At 40.2% G+C, this 20745-nt stretch overlaps 1 protein-coding gene and 2 non-coding genes across 3 annotated transcripts; 2 read left to right on the forward strand and 1 right to left on the reverse strand.

The window, feature by feature from the left end:
• Positions 1-648: 648 nt before the first annotated feature.
• Positions 649-5759, reverse strand: LOC104605112 (phospholipase A1 PLIP2, chloroplastic). The gene is made up of 5 exons (XM_010269734.3): positions 4594-5759; positions 3315-3815; positions 2610-2669; positions 2003-2419; positions 649-1417 (listed from the first exon to the last, which is right to left on the reverse strand). The coding sequence occupies exons 1-5, from the start codon at positions 5272-5274 to the stop codon at positions 836-838; spliced, it is 2241 nt and encodes a 746-aa protein (XP_010268036.1). The 5' UTR covers positions 5275-5759; the 3' UTR covers positions 649-835.
• A 6530-nt stretch (positions 5760-12289) lies between these two features.
• On the forward strand, positions 12290-12362 carry TRNAA-AGC (transfer RNA alanine (anticodon AGC)). The gene has a single exon. It is a non-coding gene; the product is annotated as a tRNA-Ala (tRNA).
• Positions 12363-12510: 148 nt separating this feature from the next.
• Positions 12511-12583, forward strand: TRNAA-AGC (transfer RNA alanine (anticodon AGC)). Its single transcript has one exon. It is a non-coding gene; the product is annotated as a tRNA-Ala (tRNA).
• Positions 12584-20745: the final 8162 nt, after the last annotated feature.

A 20745-nucleotide genomic window follows, 5' to 3' on the forward strand; every position in this document is an offset into this window, starting at 1 on the left:
AATAAAGGAATCTGCAGCAACCATATGTTTATTTATGCTTTTACTTTCAAAAGCTTATTTTGAAAGTAGTATTTACCAAACTCCAAAAATACCCAGTAAAAGTAAAACATCTCTAAAAGACACAAAAGCTAAGCTAAAGCTTATCTAAATGCAACCTAAATTCATTAATTTTGTTAATTATATTATGTGTTTTTTCTTTTTCTTTTCTTTTTTTTTAATGGGCCACATAGTAAAGGTAACCCTCCCAAAAACCTCCCAACCTGGGTGAAAGCAGAACTCGATCCCATGTCTTTGTTAGGACCAGCTAGAGGAGGCTAACTGTCACCTTCTCTACTTTATTAGTTTTCAGTTTTCACCTTAAAAAGAGTATTACCATGATTTTATTGCCATGGTTGCTACTTTCTAAAATAACATATTTACAAGGGAAAGGATTGTTGGCGAGGATTTTCACTCAATTTTCATCCATCCAACTTATGAACTTCATTTACCCTCTCTTTGTGAAAACATTAAGGCTGTGTTTGGTTTTTGGAAAAAGAAAATAAGACAGAGAGAGAGAGAGAGAGAGAGCGAGGAAAAGTTCTTAAGCCTTTTACCATGACAGAAAAGAATGGTGGAATTAAAAGGAACTCCCTTTTGCAAATTGTAGTGTGGTGTAAAATCCTTTTTGATTTCATTTTCTTTACGTGACACTTCTGGTATTTCCCCTATCAGGGGAAAGAAGAGGTAGTATTTGTAAAACAAATCAATAAAGAATCATCGACATCATAGCAGCCTCTGGTGCTTCCACCTTTACAATTCCCCCCATCATAACAATTCTCAGGATCACAGAGCAACTTCAACCCAAATTGACGACAGCAAATGTACCCAGTAATAATAACCGTGCAGGGAGCAAGAACAAAACCAGAAAATGCATGTGCTGCGATGCAACAAGCCTACTAAATCGCTTCAATGAGTCTCTACCTGTACGCAAGACACCAGAGAAGCTAACCTGCTGCTGACCCATGTTGTTGGATACCACATCCCTGCTGACAACTGTATCAGCATGGACACCATGTGGGGCCACGAGAGGCCACCACATTCGGTGGCGGCGACGCTCCCTCTTAGCCTTCCTTATGCGTTTGTGCTCCTGACGGAGCACACCCCGCACAGACCTCAAGTAGGAGTTCATGTCATGGTCTCTGTAAACGGTGCCATCAGAGCCATAAGCAGATCGGTCACTAAGTATCTCAAGTGGGTGAGGTGAATTGAAGAAGACTCTCTGTGCAGCTCGGAGTTGCTTCTCTGCGTCAAGAGAACCCGACCCAGGACACTTGAGAAGATACAGACCACTGCCGGAAGGGAGTAGCTGATGGTGTGGGGATAAATTCTCATCTGGCTGTAAGATCAGAAGCTCCCCCATTGGAGCATACAGCAATTTCTGTCCCAAACAAGAGACAAGGCAAATATATTAGAGATTGCACATACTCCAACCAGAATGAATTGAATAGAGGATAATAATAGGAGGCTCACTTGGGCCAAGATTTCATTCAATTCATTCAACTAGGTAATCGTATCAGATTCATCAAGTTATGCTTAGAGGCAATTTGATAAAGACTGAAGTTGCTGAACTGATTGACTTGTTGCTTTGTTTTTTAGCGGATAGAATAATTACATAACAAAGTATTCAAGTTTATGGTAATCACCCCAACTTCAGTTTCAGCCATTAAGGAGCTCAGAACCTCCTAATTAATAACTTAATAAAAAACAAAGCAATTCGCTGTTCACTTCAGCCACTTCAACTGTTATCAAATGGCTCCTGAGTCATTTGACTGGCACTAGGTAGTTTATCTAGAACCTGGCCACAAATGTATGAAAGTTCAGTGGAGCTCTTATTTCTCAACCATGGCAATCATCAGTGCTTCAGGGACCATCACACAGTATGTTAAGTGGACTTAACATTTGCTTTTCCATACTCTTCAAACAGTTCAAATTCAGATTTAGAGTTATTGGGGAAAGATTATACCTGGTTGTTGAGGCATGGATGATTACGGAAGTTAGCATTAACAGCTTTGAGAAGCTCTGCCACATGATCAGGGTAACTGCAAGAGAAGGCTCGGGGTACAATGTCGCGATGCATTGTGATTGCTTTAACATGACTTTGTGGCAAACCCAATTTGTGTAGCAATTGATCCCCTCCACACATGATATATGGGGAACCAAATGTTACCACAGGAAGTAAAGAAGATGGTGGCACTTCTTTCCGTATCAGCAACATGAGATTTACAAGCAGGGACAGGCTTCCACCAAGGGAGTGCCCAGTGAAACGGAGTTTTGCAGAGTCACCACGAGACTTCAGGTGTGCACGGACTTCAGGCAACATCTGTTCATAGATTCCTTTTGCAGCTTCATAGATACCTCTATGTACAAGCACATCTAATCCCTGGGCCATTAAGGAAGTAAAAAAGCATTTCTTTATATGACTAAACGTTGCATCAAAAGATTATTTCAAATGCTATATCAATCTCTATGCCAGTAAACAACACAATAAACTACCAAAGTCAATTGGATGGATCAGTACCTTAACGCTAGGAAATAAAATAAGTTGAACTAGTGTATATTCAAATTTTTACCTCGAATTGAACGGGCTCAAAGAGTAAATTTGCTTGCCAAGAAGCCAAGGACTCAGAACCCTGCACATTAAGATGATCAAGCCCTTGTTACAAATTACAAAATACAATTTAATACATCAAAAATCTCAGATACAGGGGTAAAATCTTGAAGAGAGACTTATACCACTTAATAAATGCTATAATCACCTGTGAAATACAATTAGTCTAATTGGAGAAATCATAGCCTAAAGACTTGATACAATCATCATTGCCCTCTGGCCACTGATGGCTTTCTGATTCCAATGGTCATTCATACGGGGAGTACTGCATGAAATGATTGAAGTTATATATGAAAAATGCTGTTCGGGCACCTGTGGCCTGTCAAAGAGGTGCCCAAACACTTGTCTAGAATGATCAAACATGGAATTCTGAATGCTTAATATCATATATACTGTTTATCAAAGAAAATATTTTGCATCCACCAGTTGGTTGGTCAGGACCATAGGACAAACACTTTCTAGTTTCATCCCTTAAATGCTTAATGTCTACTTTTGAGTGAGTCAGAGTGAATTGAGGGTTCATTCCATGTGAGATTCTAAAGGGAATTAAATATAGGGGTTCTGTATCCTGAGTTAGCCAATAAACAGTCTTCAACTTTCTTGGCATAATTAGCTTAGAGGATGGGATTGATGGTGGGTAATCTAAAATTTAGTAAAAGTCATCTACCTGAATGACAAAGAATCTTGTGCCACTCTGATCATTATCGCATATGAACCACTCACAAGGTGATGAATGTGCTGAGTTCAGGTCCTTCACAACAGCTTGTTTCATTTCCTCCTTTGCTGCAACAACTGCTGTCACAGAGTTGGTAGTTGCCACAAGCGAAGCCACTTCTGAGCTCATTATGTTAACATTATCACCAGTTTCCTTATGCCCATCCAATGAATCCTCCCCAGTGTCAGCCTTTGAAGATTTGAAAGGAATAATGCTCCTTGTTTGAGAATGCAAGTAGGAAGCGGCAGAGGCAGCAATCTGGTATGCAGCAGAAGCACTTATTTGGCGTCGATCCTTCCTCTCCTCCTCACCTTCTTTTGCTTCCTCTGGCTTCTTTTCTGTTTCTTTAACTTCTGATAAGTTCTGCTCCTTTGCACTGTTGGTTGTCTGTTCCTTCTTCTTTATCGAAGAAGTAACAAAACGCAGTCCATGATATTTCAGGAGATTTCCTGGCTGAGAAAATAGAACGAAAATGTCAAAACAAAAACAAAACCTACATCCACCATCAAATTCTCCAACGGTAAGGTTGAAAGCTAGCAAATGGATAAATTGGCTTTGGGAAAAAAAGAAGACACATAAGACCTCCTTGAATAAAAACTTCTTATGCAAATGAAAATTTGTACATGAATGCTGCAATTAAGAACAATACTCTCCCAATTAGGCCAAAACATTCCAAGATGGAATTTTCTTAGAGATGGAATCTAATCAACCAGAGACTGCGACGATTCCCTTTTTATTTCCCTTCAACCCACTATACAGACAACTTTCTTTTTTTCATTTTTTTGGCAACAAAGACCATAGTATACAGACATTAAAAAATTCCTCCCATCTTAAAAATGTTCTTGTTTAATTTACTATCAAAACAAAAATAGAATAAACTAAATGGGCGCCATGATTAGTTCAACGAATAGAAGTATCTTCGTTAACCTTGCCAAGTGACATTTTCTCATACAGATAAATACAAGTACGCAAGTTTCCGCGCATTAAGCCAAATTTGCAGGTTGTAACGCACTCCATAAATCAATAGACTAGCAAATACACATTCATAAGTAAAGATGAGGGGGATGAAGTGTGCCCCTGCAAGAAAATTTTCTTGCAGAGAAACCGCAAGTTCGAAAACGGGCACGTCAAGTATCAATATGACGAGAGATCTCTCTCTCTGAAAAACGGAAGTTTTCAAATAGTTTCATTGATTAGCTCTAATTAACACAATAAGCATCAAAAGGGGTACCTTAATTTTGGGTATCGAGTAGGCCAAGTTCCCCAAATACGACATTTGAGCATACAGCTTTGCTTCTGCCAACGACACTCGCCGGAGTAACCTTGAGAATGAATCCCTATCGAATTGGGCATCCTCTTCACGAGATCCAGATTCCTCGTCATCACAGGCTCGACAGCAAGAACATTCTCTGCCCGAACAGTTTACCAGATCGTTCTCTTTCTGCTCCTCTGGCTCCATTTCACCGACAACCCTTTTCCCCTGTTCAGACCAAAGAGACCTTACATGAAGAATTTTCAAAACCCAGTTCCCCCGCCTCTCCCTAGACCGAACCGGCTCAATTTCTGGCACTTCGACGGGGATTGAGTCTCCTTGTCCGCCGCCTTCCGTTCCGTCCCCAAGGACAACAATGTCGTCGTAGAGGGAAATCGATTGATTTGCCTTCCCTCCACCAGGCCACATAAATCTGAGGGGGTACGTGAAGGAGAATCTGGACGAAGACGTCTTCTGAGGCGCAGAGGTGGTGGCGGGGGAGTTGTCCACAGAAATGGCATTGGTGTTGGTGGACGAACCGCCCCCAGAACGTCCAAGGGCACTCACATGGCCTAGGTGCGCACGGCCGTCGATACCTCCACCGGCGGAAATCGGAGTCGAGAAGACATGAATCCCTGCCTTAAAACCTAGACCATCCATGCCCGTCCCTCACTCTATTGATCCCCGTATTTCTTTGTTGTACCAGTACGTGTATAACAGAAAAAAGAAACGAGATCCTGAGAAAATTATAAGAAGAATCAAGAACAAACAGTGCTCTCCGGAGTGCACGCGCCACAATCTCAGTGGGAGAGACACCAGCATTAAACAGCAGGGGGAAAAAACACAGAAAGTTCAGTCTGCGTTTGCAACCAAACTGTTAACCAACCTTCACCCCGTGAATCTGCAACAGCTATAAATAAATCCAGATCGGCCACCCAAAACCCAGAATTAACATCACTCCCGGCCAATAAAAAAATAGAAATCAATTGAAAGAAAATTCAAATTCGTAATTTTTTATGGAGAAGTAACTAAGATCTTCCCCTGAAATTTTCTTCTAAAAAGTAAAGTTAGAAAAAGATCTCTCTCACACACACACGCAGAGAGTCTTTCCTTTTGCTCAGACATGAAATTATGAAAATGTCAATGAGAATGCTGTGCAGCTATTTTCCGTGTCAAAGCGGTGTAAGTGTGGGACCCAAAACACTTAAAAGTTTGTGCAGATATGGAGGTAGTGCCACGTTAGATGATTGTCGATCAACTAAAAACCGAAGGGTGACGTGTCGGTAAAGCTTCCCGTGTTCAGGCTCCATGTTCCCTTCTTTCGGTAGATATGTCTGCCAAGTCACCACCATTGTCGTCTCTCTCACATGACACGTTTTCGCTGGATGCTTCTTCCCTTCCCTTCCCTTCAACCTATAATTTTCTTTACTTGAAAAAAAAAAAAAAAGATCCGTTGCCCTTTTATGCTGGAAAGACTATGATCGTGATGGATTACGTAGACTTTTTGATGAGATATTAATCACCCCAGAAAAACCGTTAGATTGGAATATTCGTCTTGGTGGAGCCCATACCAAGAGTCTGGGTAAAAGATTCCGCTTCAAATGATTTGGGAGTGGATTCCATTCAGGTCCCAATCGAGTAGAATTATATTGGGTCCCTGCTTTAGATCATGAGCTTCTGTCTATTAGCTATTCTTTTATGTTTTCCTTGTTTAGTTGTAGTTTCTATTTGTTGTTTTTCCATTTATATTTGATGAATTCTCCTTTCTAACCAGAAAAAAAAAAAAAATGGTCCCTACACTTAGCTTGAGTAAAATTGAGCCCTAACCTATGGTTAGATATTTTTGATAAATTATGTTTTTTTATTCATGTAAATCATGAAATCTATATTTTATAAAAGATATTTATCGTTTGTTTTGATACATGACATAAAATATAAATTTGAATACTATGTATCATATATCATTAATATATACTCTTACACTAATTTCATTAAATCAAATACAATATAAAGATGAAAAAAGGGGGCCATGGACTATATAGAGTTAGTTAGAAAACTATGGTTAAAGAATAAGGTTTAAATTATGACAACGTGTGAGTTATTAATCCACCCAAATGTTAGGATTTAGATCGAAAGGCCATGTTCAATCCTTGATGCCCCCTTCAAAAATCCATACAACAATCCATATAAAATTAATACTGATCGTAACCTAATGGTAAAACAAGATTCATGTCGACTTTATATAGTTTTTTTCTTTTATTGTTGCTGAGAGATTTGATATTGGCACAAGGCTTAGATGATTAGTAATATTGAGGGGGCATTTTGTAATGTGGATGAGAAATTGGTTATTGAATTCAATCGTTGCAATGCCTGTGTGTTCAAACAGCCTTTATAGCCTTACATTGGAAACATCCTCTGTATTTATATGCTTTATTTCATGGGGAGATATTCCCAATGCAAGGCTATAAAGGATGTTCAAACGGGCCTTGCACTAACTGAATCCGGTTTCGAGAAATTGATGGATGTGGATTAGTCTATACCACACCATTATGACAAGGATCAATCCACATCACAGTCATTGACTTAAATTGTTCACACCTAAAGGGGTGTTCTACAAAATTAGATCGAATTCAATCCTCATAAGATGTATTTACACCATACTCATAGCCACTTGCAACCATGTATTGGGAATATCTCTGCACTTGTATTTTTTATTCATGGAAAGATATTCCCAATGCACAACTGCAAGTGGGTGTGAGTATGGTCTTGTGAGGGTTGAATCCGAGTTCATGCATGACCATTCCACACCACACCTGTTGATTTACAACTTGTGAGAAAATCTATATAATTGATTATGAATAATTTTTTTTTATATTTTAAGTTCAAAATAAATTGAAAAAATAATACAAATAATAATGAATAAAATAAAACACCAATATGTAATTATTGAATATGTCAAATATTAGAGGATAAAATGTATAGATTATGAATTTATCTAATAGTAGAAAATCATTTTTATTAACAAAAAGGTAATAAAATTAATTTAAAAGCAATTACTTTTTATCTTCAAATACCTTTTATTAAGAAAAATAATGAAAATGGTTCAATGTTAAAAAAAATTATCATAATATTACCTTCAAGTATTAAAAATATTTTTAAAATAAAATAAAAAATAAAAATAAACTAAAAAATAACTATGATGAATTAGACAATAGTCCCATCATGGGGTGGGGTGAGTGGTCCCCATCTATGAGTTTTACCTATAGACAATATATTGGGGAATCGATAGTCCCTATTCATGATAAATTTTTTACGGGAATCGTCCATAGTGAACTGAACAATCACATGCCTCATACATGGGACAAATATTCATGCAACCAAATGCAATCTAAATAGCTAAAAAAGAGTGATGGGAACAAGTTGAATTGAAAATAAAGTTCATCCACCAACTACAAAGTATGTGATTGATAATTCAATGAAGGTGGGCTTTGTTGTGGGATGGAATCCATGCAAAGAGAAGATTAAATGAATGCAAAGGACGCCCATGATGAATCTAAACCGTTTTGAATGAATGCAAGTAATTGCTATCCAATCCTTCGGCCACCAACTATAGTAATGGCCCTAATAATCAAAGATTAAAATATCGATACATTTAATATCCTCAAGTGGGTATTGGTCCATATTGACTGATTTGATATTGTTGATATACTATATTTTTTTGTTTTTCCACTTTTTTATTTTATAGGTATAAGAGGGGCCATTCATCATTTTAAAGTATTAGTTTTAGTTTTTTTTTTCTTTGTACCAGTGTATGCAAGCATACTTGGGTACCTAATACGGATACGATAAATTTGATATAAGGTGTATTGTATATATATTTTAATCCTTGTTTATAACATCTCCCCTCCCCATTAAATCCCTATTTTACTTTTAAATATCTTTTAATTCGTTGGTTTTCTCTAATAAAATAAGGGTGTAAATTAGATAGATTTAGTTAGGTTAAGGGCCAATCTAAATATGAACCCTAGTGTAGACCCAAATTATTGTCAAAAAAAACCCAAATTTGCCCACTATTGCATGGGGTGAATCAATCTTATTCTTATTCAAAAGTCTAAAGAAATCATTTCTCCTTCTCATAGGTTATCAGGTTTTTCTCTTTGTTTTTATTAATTTAATTTAGTGCAGGTTTGTTTCAAGGATTGTTTTAGTTCAACTAGTGTTTTCAAAACCGGACCGGATGGAATAGTTGGACCAGAAAAAACTAAGAAGCAGTTACCTAACCAATTCCGTTTCACCCCAAAACCACATTTTGGTTAAAAACCGTTGATTTGGTCAGCAAACCTCTGACCCGGGCAGTCGAATCGTCGAACCAGACATTGGGTTTTGATCATTTTTTGTTTTTTAATTTTTTGTTAAAGCGGGCCGTCCATTTGGTCCGAACGATTAGACCATTCGACCCGGGAACCGAACCCCAGAATGGTTCCTTGTCCGATTCAATTTTAAAAACCTTGAGTTCAATAATAAAATATAGTAAGAAAGCACTTAACATGAGCCTTTGGTTATCTTCATCAGTTCAATTTTGAAATTGTTTTTTAAAGTGGTTATTGATCTCATATTAAGCACAACTTTTGGTTTTATAGGGCTACGAAATGGGAGATAGCCCATCCCCCAAACCCTTAACCCCAACCCAGGTCTCCACTACAACTAGCTAAATAACCTATCAACTGAGCCACCTTCAATTGGTTCTCATGCTAAGTAGTTTGTTTATGTACATGTACTTCTCATAATAAATAAGTCATATCAAAAGGATTAAGTTTCAAGCTCAAAATTATTTTTGTCTACTATTTTATATATAAAAATTCTATAAATATATAACAACTTCAATGAATCATTGTTACTTCATTTTTCACCTTAAAATTATATTTTTAAATAGCATCCCATGCACCGCACGTATCACCACTAGTTCTAATGTTAAGTTGGGATAGGATCGGGCTCATCAAATTAAGGCTCATATTGGTTGGGTTAGGGGTTGAGGTCAAGGTTCAAAGTATCGATACGATACGAGTTTTGGTCGTATTGTATTGGCACTTAGAAACAGTCGAAACTTTATTTTTTTTAGTTTTTTTTTCAAATTTTGTTTTTTTTTTGAAAAGCTTTTAACATGCTTTTTATTATTAAAAAAATTGGGGGTCTGAAACACCTGGAAACAGGCGTTTCAGACCATATCGTTTTCAAAAGATACGATACGATACACCCGATACGGGGCGTATCGTATCAATACTTTGAACCACGGTTGAGGTACGCCCTTTCCTCAAGTTGGTTTGACGACAAACCAACCCGGTGTGGTCCAAGTTAAACTGCTATCAACGTTGTTAGACATGAACCAGATATAAAACCATTTTGGTCATTGTTTGACCATTCAGCTTGCTCACATAAAAATGCAAAAAAAAAGAAAAAGAAAAAAAATCTAAATTATAACATATGTTTCCAAATTTTTAAAATAATTTTATTAAAAATAAGCTTAAAAGAATAAAAATCATATGTTATAAAAGATGTTAACAAATGTATGGGAGATATGTTTGACCGAAGTCAACATTTTCAAGAAAATCAGACATCTTATAAATTGTTTTTGTATGTTGATTCCAGATCTGAAGAATTATTGACAATTCCGAGTCGGGTCCAGTTCAAATCCAACAATGCTTTGGAGGAGTACATGACAACCAGATCTGTGGTTACATGCAATAAATTAACCACCTAAAGATCTGTTTGGTGTACAATCCGGATCAAAATTGAAATCCCTTAAATCCAAGGTTTTTAAAATTGATCCAGACAATAAACTGGCCAGGGGTTTGGTTTCTGTATCGAGTGGTTCGATCGTTCAAATCGAACGATCGGCTCATTTTAACAAAAAAATAAAAAAATAAAAAAATGGTCAAAACCATTGAACAGTTCGAACGATTCAACTACCCGAGTTAGGGGTTTATTGACCAAATCAATGTTCTTTGGCCAAAATCCAGTTTTAAGAAAAAACAGAACCGATCGCTTGACCAGTTCCCAGTTTTCCCTATCCGACCATCCGATCCAGCCCGCTTTTGAAAACCATACTTAAATCAAATTTAGAATTATTTATTGTCCCTTCTGTTTGGTTTAGAGAAGAGTCGGAATTGAGAGTTGATATTAAGAGAAATAGGGTTTAGAGATTTTTAAATCGCTTGTCCTTTTTGGCCTTTTTCTTAGTCGATTGAAATTCTTAAATAAAGATTATTCCCTCAAATGAAAAAATGTTATTCCACCATTAATATCAATCCAAATCTCATTCTACCCAACTAAACGGTTAGAATCATATCACATTATGATTCCAGACGCCTATTCCAGGAACAAGCGCATCTTTTAAGTTTGTTTTGATGTTAAATGTATGGATGGATTGATTCCGAATATTCAAGCTTTAGTATGAAAGAAACGTTAAACCACTAGCAATTTATATATGATGGTCCACATCAAAGCAGAAGACAAAGAGCCGGTTAAGTCATTAATGGTAATAGTCCCCCACCGACCTTTTCCTGGAATGCTCGAGAAGCACTAACAATAACATGTGCTACATATCAAATATCATCATCAAATCGGTTGCACATGGGATGGAGAGCCCCTCTGAAATATGGATTAACGAGTCTCACTCGCTCTCCCGACATATATTGGCGCCACCTTACAGCACATCCCAATCGTGTATTTGAAATATCTTCTAGTGATAAATACGGAAAGTATTCCCACTGAATGCTGAGATGTGGGGTGCACTTTATGGGAGTGCAGATATAAAAGGATGTTTTGATGGAATTAGAGGCAGCACCTTTTCATGAATCAGTAACCTAACTCAACGAAAACAAAACGCTTAATATAGAATTCACCAGTTCAAGTCAATTCTTCTTCTTCTTCTTCTTATTCTTATGGAACGAAGGTCGGGGCACAAGAAGGTATGAGGAGTATAATCCCATCTCTCCAACGTGGGTCATGGGAGGCATTGCCACATACAAGGAATATCTACAAAGGTTGTTTCTTTATGTGTCATTTATTAAACCACCCCTATACTTTTATGAATTTATTTAAATTTACATTATAGTTTTTATTTTACTAAAACCCCCTATTGTCGCACCCTATTTACTTTAATCTACCTTTCATTAAGAAGAATTTGTTTTGCCATCTAAATATTGTAATAAGATCACCTAAACTGAGTGGAAAATGTTTAAGGGAAAGGACCCATGACTGTTTATTCCAAAATTACTCCTAGCACTTATTCATACAAAAAAAAACAAAATAGAGCAAATAGAGCCATATAGAGTGGTTGGTCATATCTAGCTATTAGGGGCAAAAATGGTATTTTTATTTTTATTAAATTTATTCAAATAGACATTAAGGTTAAATTGATTGCAAACTATAGGGGTATTTAAGTAAAACACAAACTATAAGATCGGTTTTAGTAAATCCATGAAATTATAAAGTAGTTTTAGTAGATAACCTTTTCTTTATTTATTTCACATTTTTTATAAAAGAGAATATAAAAATATTTGTATTTAAGTTGTCTTGTTCTCCGCATCTTTCAACCGTTTAAGTAATCATATGACCAACGAGGGAAATTCAATGTATATTATATATATAATTTGTACAAAATTTTATACCGTAAGGGGATGTAGCTCAGATGGTAGAGCGCTCGCTTAGCATGTGAGAGGTGCGGGGATCGATACCCCGCATCTCCACGATTTTGCCCCCGTTTTTCTTTTCTTATTTTCATCAGCGCCCAACGATGCCCCACAGCACATCTCGGCCTTGTATTGGGAATATCTCCCAAAAACAAGTATGGAAGATAATTAGACATAGGAGATGTTCCCAATATAGGGTCAGTAGGGGGATGTAGCTCAGATGGTAGAGCGCTCGCTTAGCATGCGAGAGGTACGGGGATCGATACCCCGCATCTCCACGATTTTGTTGATTTTGCCCCGCTTTTTTTTTCTTATTTTCACCGAGTTCACATCAGTGCCCCACGATGCCCCACAGCACATCTCGGCCTTGTATTGGGAATATCTCCCGATGACAAGTACGGAAGATGATTAGACATCACAGGAGAGGATGTACTATGGGGCATTGTGGGGTGTAGATGTGAACTCATTTTTACTGGTTATGGAAATATTTAATTCTTTATTTTTTTTGGGCAATTTTTTAAATTATCCCTACTGTTTAGCTAATTGACAAACTATACCCTTATTGTTTAACTATTGTCCTAGAGTATCCCCTAAGTTTTTTCGTCCCATTGACACCGTTAAAGGAATGACAAAAAGCACGGCTATTAAAAACAACCCAGAAACATAACTGACTAGGGGATCGGTTTCCGGTTAAGTGGTTCAGCCATCCGAGTCAAACGGTTAGACCAGTGATGCCATAAATAAATTAAAAATAAAAAATATATTTATAAATAATAAAAAAATTAAATAAAATACATAAAATAAAACTATATAAATACAAAAAGAATATAGTACTAAACACATAGAAAATATAAAAATAAAATACACAAAAAACAGAAAAATAAAACATGATATGATCAATTTAAATTTTTATCAGCCAACACTATATTTTATTATGCATATAGTAAAATATATAAATTAAATTTTTATCATATTGAGTTTTCCAATAAAAATTAAGCAAAAAATTCAAAGCTCACCGCCCGTCGCCACTGCAAAATCGTCAGCCGCCGCCGCTGCTCCTTGTTGCTACTGATTACAAAAAGAAATCCACCGTAGATGAAGCCCTTTTGTGAGGAAAGAAGGTTGTAGTCACCGGTCGTCGTAGATGAAGCCCTTTTGTGAGGAAGGAAATCTGCCATAGTCGCCAATCGTCATGATTCACCATTGGTTGTGGTTGTCATAGGTCATTGGTCGCCTCATCGAGGTATGAGGTCTAAGAGGAAGGAAGGCTACAAGGGTTAGAATGAAAATGAACTTCCGTTCTAACCCTAACTCGTAAGTCTGAAATTGGGGAACATGTATGTCTTTTTTTTTGTTTTTTTAATCCAACGAAAATAAATTTTGCAACCCGCAAACCGCTGCATGAGTCAAACGGTTTAGCGGTTCGATCACCCAAGTTAGCGATTTTTTTACCTTTTCAACAGTTATTTAGGAATAGCAGTTTACAATCAAACCGAACCAGGGGAGCTGAACGGTTACCGATTTTTCAGGTCCGACTGTCTGATCCGGTCCAATTTTGAAAACCATAACAAAAGACTATTTTACCCATTATTTTCTTTCAAAATTTTACAATGAAACAGAAAAAAAGGGGGGAGAGAGAGAAAGAGAGAATACAATTCCAACAAATTCTCTCTCTCCCCCCTTTTTCAGAAAGTTGCAGTAGTGACAGGAAATTGTGACAAATCATCGGAGAAGCCATCTCAATCATCTTCTTTAGTTCCTACCCTCATTGACGTTGCTTCCTCCGCCCAGAAACTGAAGTGGTTCCTACCCTCAATTGGGGAAAAAAAAAGATTGTGCAGTGTACAAATATCAGCCCATGAACAATAACATTTAAATGACCAGGCGGTTAAATCAGCGAATTGAATGGCTAACTGCCCTGTTGAACCACCAAAACATTCATTAGGCGGTGTTTGGTTGCAGTGCAATTTTATTTGTATTAGTATAAATGCATGAGAGTGCAAATGAAAAGAATACAAATTCTGATTTAATTTTGTTTTGGATTTTATTTTATTCTCCTCCATGTCTTATTTTACTTAATTTGTATTGCAATCAAACAAAATAAGGTAAATTTTAAAATAAAAATAAATCATGATTTGCACAAACCATTTGCACCACCATGATTTTGCATCTGTGCAAATAAATTCACATTGCAATCAAACACGAACAAATATCAGTCAAGATCAAAAGTGTTTGAAATAGTAGTTGACTCCGACAATTGAATCAATGAATTGAACAACTTATTGATTCTCAGTTTTTTTCATGATTTTAACCATTTCATTGGGCTAACCATGGTAAAACGAACCGGTTAGGGTCTAGTTACTGGTTCGAACGGTCCGACCATTTGACCCGTTTTGACAAAAAATAAAAAAATTAGAAAACGATCAAAACCGTTTGAATGGTTAATCGGCCAATTCAGCAGTTTGCTGATCAAAATCAATGATTTTAGGGAAAAAAATGGTTTTGGGAGAAAACAGAACCAATCAAGTCAAGTGACCGGTTCCCGGTTTTTTCGGTCCATTCCGGTTTTGAAAACCATGGGGCTAACTGCCGGGTTCAACCCAACCAAATTTTTTGACTCATTAATCCACCATCCATCCAGGATCCAGCTTTTCCATGTTTGTGTAGTTAAGTTTTCAAAACACTCGTAACTAATCACTCCATATCATAAAAGTGGTAACCAATTAGTGGTATTCATCAAAATTAACAGAGAGATTTGATTGATTGATCAAAGTTCTTCTCGTATTATACGTTTTCCGTCTCATATAATTTCCTTAAAATTACCAGAAATTTTGGAACCTCGTTTATGCCTCTAGGCTCTATTTTAGGTAGCATTTGGAAACTTGTTAGTTTTGAAATATGACCTATGCAAATGTAAAAATGTAGTATTCAACTTCTGAGACTTATTTTAATGGTTTATTTAACTAAATACACCCTATAGTTTTATAGATTTATTAAAACTTACTCTATAATTTACAATCGATTTACTTAATCGACCTTCCATTATATGACAGTGAAAAATGACAGTTACACCTAGCATTCATTTTGAATAGATTTAATCAAAAGAAAATGAAAATGTCATTTTTGCCCTAGTATGACACAAGTAACCAATTTATTTGGTCATATTTATTTTCTATGTGAAGAAGTGTTATGGGTAATTTTGGAATAAACAATCATGGGCCCATGCCCTTAAACATTTTCCACTCAATTTTAGTGATCATGGTGAGATATTAAGTGTTAGATGAAATTGGTAGAGGGTTGGAACGTGTTTTGTTGGCAGAAAGATCCGAAATCCCGTTAAGAATGTTGTTACAGTCAGAAAATTGCCTCCTCAAGCCTCATCTCTTATATCATCCCTTAGGATGTTTTTAGTTGATGCAAAACAATGGTAATATAAATGATTTGTATATATATTCTGATTTATTTTGTTTCAAACCCAAAACAAAATTAAACAAGAATTTGCATTCTATTCATTTGTATTAATACAAATAAAATTGCACTCCAACTGTTGGGGACATGGTTGAGCTAGCCCAGAGGCCCGTGGCCATCTGTTATAGCTCGGCCTCGTTGGCACAGTCCGACCGAGCTACGGCATTACCATGATCCCATCGACCACGTCAGCTACGCCCTTCACGGATAAGCCCGCCTAGCAGATAGGGATGGGAAGACAACTCCGCCGAGGAGTAGGACTCTACCCCTTGTAACCTCGGTGGGGAACTCTGCCCCGATTTCCCTGGAAACCTACTCTGATCAGGATATGGACCCTCTAGCTATAAAAAGGTACTCCATGCTCGAGGTAAGGGACTCTCCCAACTTCTAACACCCATACTACTAATTAGCCCGGACCAACATCCCTATAGCTCAGCCCGGCCATCCACCACTTCCTACTGACTTGAGAATCAGAGTACTTACCCAGGGATAATTCCTCGGGCCTCTGACTTCTTCCTTGATCGCAGGTCTTGAAGCGCGGCCTCATCCTTGAAGCTCGGCCCCGACCTGCCAACAAGGACTATCTGATTGCCATCATCAGTTTGTGCACTACCTCGGATTGAGCGACATCAGATTGGCGCCGTCTGTGGGAATGCACAAAAAGCCTTTCCCGAAAATCTTTCATTCCTCACCGTGCAATCAAGAAAGCGATTAAGATGCCTAAAAACCAATCTGAACGATCAGTTGGCCATTCCCCGTCTCGGGAGAACTGACACCATGAATCCCCGCACCAAGAAGTCCCGCAACCTTCAGTCGCAGTAGATCCAGCGTAATTCTGAGCCACGCAAGAAAAGGTTGATAAGATCTTCGAATTCAAGAAGACACTAGGGTTTGTTGTGCCACCCAACCGGGTTGTCCCCCTTCACGCCCTGACGCGCACGAAGGACGATCCTCAGACTGAAGACCCCAAAGCGCGCTGGTCAAACGTAAGGGGAGAGCGGTCTGAGTGTATGAGGTAGGACACGACCCGAAAGCCTACCGCCACTACCCGTTCCTGTGGACGGGACTACCATAGCCATACACACCAGTCAGCTTGCATCCCCACCAAAGAGAAAGGCTCGGCAAAAGGACGCCGCCCTTCGTAGTCTCTGTTGCCGAGTCAAGTTCGGTCAAGGATCACCCCACACGACCCAAGAGGGAGGCCATACACACTACAGCCTCGGACAACAGAGATGCCAAAATTAAAGAGCTTCAACAACGTCTGGAAAAGTTAGAGCGCAATTCCCGTCGTAGACCAACCTGTGCAGGCCACCGCGCATATCACCAAGGAGCCACCCTTCGTCCAGGACATCGTGGACGAGATACCCCCTATCGGATGGCGAGCCCCCAATTCGACAAGTACGACGGGAACTCCAACCCTTTCGACCATGTCGCGGCGCTCAAAGCCCAGATGATGCTACATGGTGCGTCAGAGGGACTGATGTGCAAAGCCCTTATAACCACGCTGTAGGGCCCAGCCTTGGCATGGTACTCCTCCCTGCCGCCGGGGTCTATAGCATCATGGGCCCAAATGGAGACCCAGTTCCTAGCACAGTTCAAAGCTAGTCAAAAGCATTGGAAAACTTCAGCTAGCCTTATGCAGGTTCGATAGAGGAAGGCGAAGTCCCTTAGAGATTACCTGGCGAGGTTCAACAAAGAAGCACTCCAAGTCAGGGACTTAAATCAATCAGTTGTGGTGACGGCCATACAACACGTACTCCGTCCTTCCTCATTCAACTTCTCCATCTCCAAGAATCCTCCTCAAACGTTGGTCATGCTAATGAGCCAGACGCAGAAGTATATCAACGCTGAAGAGGCCCAAACGCAGCTCAGAGACGAAGATGAGAAGCCTGACAGAAAAAGGAGAGAGATCGACGAGCGGAAATCCAAGAGGTCGGACAAAGACCACAAGAGACAGGATCACTGGACCGACCACAGACCTCACACCCCTCCGCTGACCTATCGGAATTTCACTTCACTTAATATTCCGCGGTCTGAAATTATGATGCAAATCTATGACCGCAACTACATCAGGTAGCCCGAGAAGATGAAGACGCAAAGTAACAAGAGGAACTGAGACAAATATTACGAGTTCCACAAGGACCACGACCATGATAAGGAGAACTATTTCGACCTGTGCAACCATATCGAAGATCTGATTAGGCGTGGTTATCTTAGTGGCTTCATAGACAGAAAGGAGAAGTCAGCCCAAGAGGAACAAAGAGCGGACGAAGCTCGGCAACCCCTGCCCCGAGGCCCTGTAGCCGGCGTCATCTACGTGATATCGGGAGGAATCACCGCCGGAGGGGAAAGCAGCTCGGGACGGAAAATATATGCTCTACTATGCGAGATTGATGATCGAGGTAACGGAAGGAGGTGAGACACAACTATCACCTTCACTGACGACGACCTCCGAGGGGTCCAGACACCGCACAACGACGCCTTGGTCATCACAGCCGAAGTGGCCAACTTTGAGTTCCGGCGGATCCTAGCCGACATAGGGAGTTTTGCCGATGTATTGTTTGAAGATGCATTCGAAAAGTTCAGCATTGATAGAGAACGACTTACACTAGTTAGCACTCCCTTGATGGGATTTTCGGGAGAGTCCCTCCAGCCCACTTGGAGAATAACTCTTCCCCTCTTGATCGGAGATGGTGATGTGACTGCGACGGCCATGGTAGACTTCATCGTGGTGTGTTGCCCCTCCTCTTACAATGTGATCCTCGGCAGGCCGACCCTCAACACCTTGTAGGCCGTAGTCTCTACGTACCACCTTGCCATGAAATTTCCAACCAAGTATGGCATAGGGGTGGTGTGCGGAGACCAGAAAACACCACGACATTGCTATCAGTTATCTTGTCGAGGACCCCGTCCAACGACTAAGACATTGATGGCAGAGGCATATGACCTACGTGACAAAGTAAAGGCACAACGCGGATGACCCGTGGAAGACCTCATCAAGTCCCCCTATTTGAGGATGATCCCGAAAAGACAATCCAAGTTAGCTCCCTGCTAGGCGACCACCTCCAGAGGAACTTGTGCGATTACTGAGGAATAATGTCGATGTACTTGATTGGTCAGCAGAGGACCTGCCTGGGATCAATCCCGAAGTTATCACACATCAGATGAACGTCAACCCCCGTTACCGACCTATGAAGAAGAAGAAGAGAAACTTTGCCACAGAGCGGTGGCAAATAATCATTGATGAAGTACAGAAGTTGCTCGACGCCGACTTCATTAGGGAAGTCAAATACTCTGATTGCCTGGCCAACGTAGTGATGGTGAAGAAGACCGACGAAAAGTGGAGACTCTGCATCGACTTCATCGACCTGAATAAGGCCTGTTCCATAGACAGTTTTCCCCTGCCGAGGACCGACCAACTCGTTGATGCAACAGCAAGACATGAGCTCCTAAGCTTCATGGACGCCTTCTCAGGCTACAACCAGATCTGGATGGACCCGGACGACCAGGAGCGAACGACCTTTATCACTGATTGTGGCCAGTACAGCTACAAGGTAATGCCCTTTGGCCTCAAAAACGTTGGCGCCACCTATCAATGACTGGTGAATGAGGTATTCAAAGAATAGCTCGGTAGGAACGTGGAGGCGTATGTTGACGACATGCTCGTGAAGAGCAAAAAGGCTGAACACCACATGACCGACCTCCGCGAAGTCCTCGACACACTTAGAAAGTACAAGATGAGGTTAAACCCAACCAAGTGCGCCTTCGGGGTTGGCTCCAACAAGTTTCTGGGGTTTATGGTAACACAGAGAGGAATTGAAGCAAATCCGAAGAAGATAAAAGCCATCCTCGACATGCCATCCTCCCGGACCCACAAAGAAGTGCAACGACTCACCGAGAGAATAGCTGCCCTTGGCAGGTTTATGTCCAAGTCCGCGAACCGATGCCTCCCCTTTTTCAAAGCCCTTAAACGGCCAAAGGACTACCGATGGACAAAAAAGTGTGAGCAGTCTTTCCAGGAACTGAAGTAGTACCCGAGTTCATCGCCTCTCCTGACTAAGTCGAGCCCAGGGGACAAGCTATAGCTCTACCTTTCGGCCGGGGATGAGGTTTTCAGCTCAGTACTGGTCAAAGAAGAGGATCGGGTACAGAGGCCGATCTACTACACCAGCAAGGTCCTCAGCGGCATAGAGACCCCGTACTCCAATCTTGAAAAGTTGGCTCTGCCCCTCGTCACCGCAGCAAGAAAACTCAGACCCTACTTCCAGGCCCACAATGTTCAAGTACCCACCAGCTAGCCCCTTAAGCAGGTGCTACAAAGACCGGAAGTGTCGGGCCGCCTAGTTAAGTGGAGCATTGAGCTGAGTGAATTCGACATCGAGTACACACCCCGACCGGCGATCAAAGCCTAGGACTTGGCAGATTTCATCGCAAAATGTACATTTACCATTGAGGAACCGGCCCCATTGCCCTAGCATGGACCCTCCATATAGATGGCTCGTCAAACCAGCAAGGTAGTGGCGCCGACCTTATCCTCCTCAGCCCGGACGACGTAGTGTTGGAACACGCCCTCAGGTTTGAGTTCAAAGCATCCAACAATGAGGCCGAATATGAGTCCCTGATTGTTGGGCTCCACCTTGCTTTAGACCTCGGGGCACGACGAATCGAGGCCTTCAGCGACTCTCAGCTCATGGTCAACCAAATCCACAGCCAATTTGAGGCTCGGACTCCCTCCATGGTGATCTACCTACAGAAGGTGCAGGAGCTCATTCAGCAGCTCGAGCATTTCGACATCCAGCAGATCCCTTAAGCTACGAACGCCTGAGCCAACGCCCTTTCAAAGCTCGCCGTAGAACAACCTTGACTCAAATGTTCGGTTAGACACATTGGCCCAGCCGAAACATCGCACCATCAACCATCCCCATCCTTCCAGTGCAGCATGCCTCATCTTGGATGGACCCCATAATCGAGT

The sequence above is a fragment of the Nelumbo nucifera genome, chromosome 4, assembly GCF_055504915.1.
Source record: "Nelumbo nucifera cultivar China Antique chromosome 4, China Antique-T2T, whole genome shotgun sequence".
Taxonomy (NCBI): Eukaryota; Viridiplantae; Streptophyta; class Magnoliopsida; order Proteales; family Nelumbonaceae; genus Nelumbo; species Nelumbo nucifera.

Coding starts and splice junctions, on each gene's coding strand:
- LOC104605112 (XM_010269734.3), bottom strand. CDS start 5,274: ATGGATGGTCTAGGTTTTAAGGCAGGGATTCATGTCTTCTCGACTCCG. Junction 2,670..3,314: donor CAAGATTCTTTGTCATTCAG/GTAGATGACTTT, acceptor CTTAATGTGCAG/GGTTCTGAGTCCTTGGCTTC. Junction 1,418..2,002: donor ATCCATGCCTCAACAACCAG/GTATAATCTTTC, acceptor TGTTTGGGACAG/AAATTGCTGTATGCTCCAAT.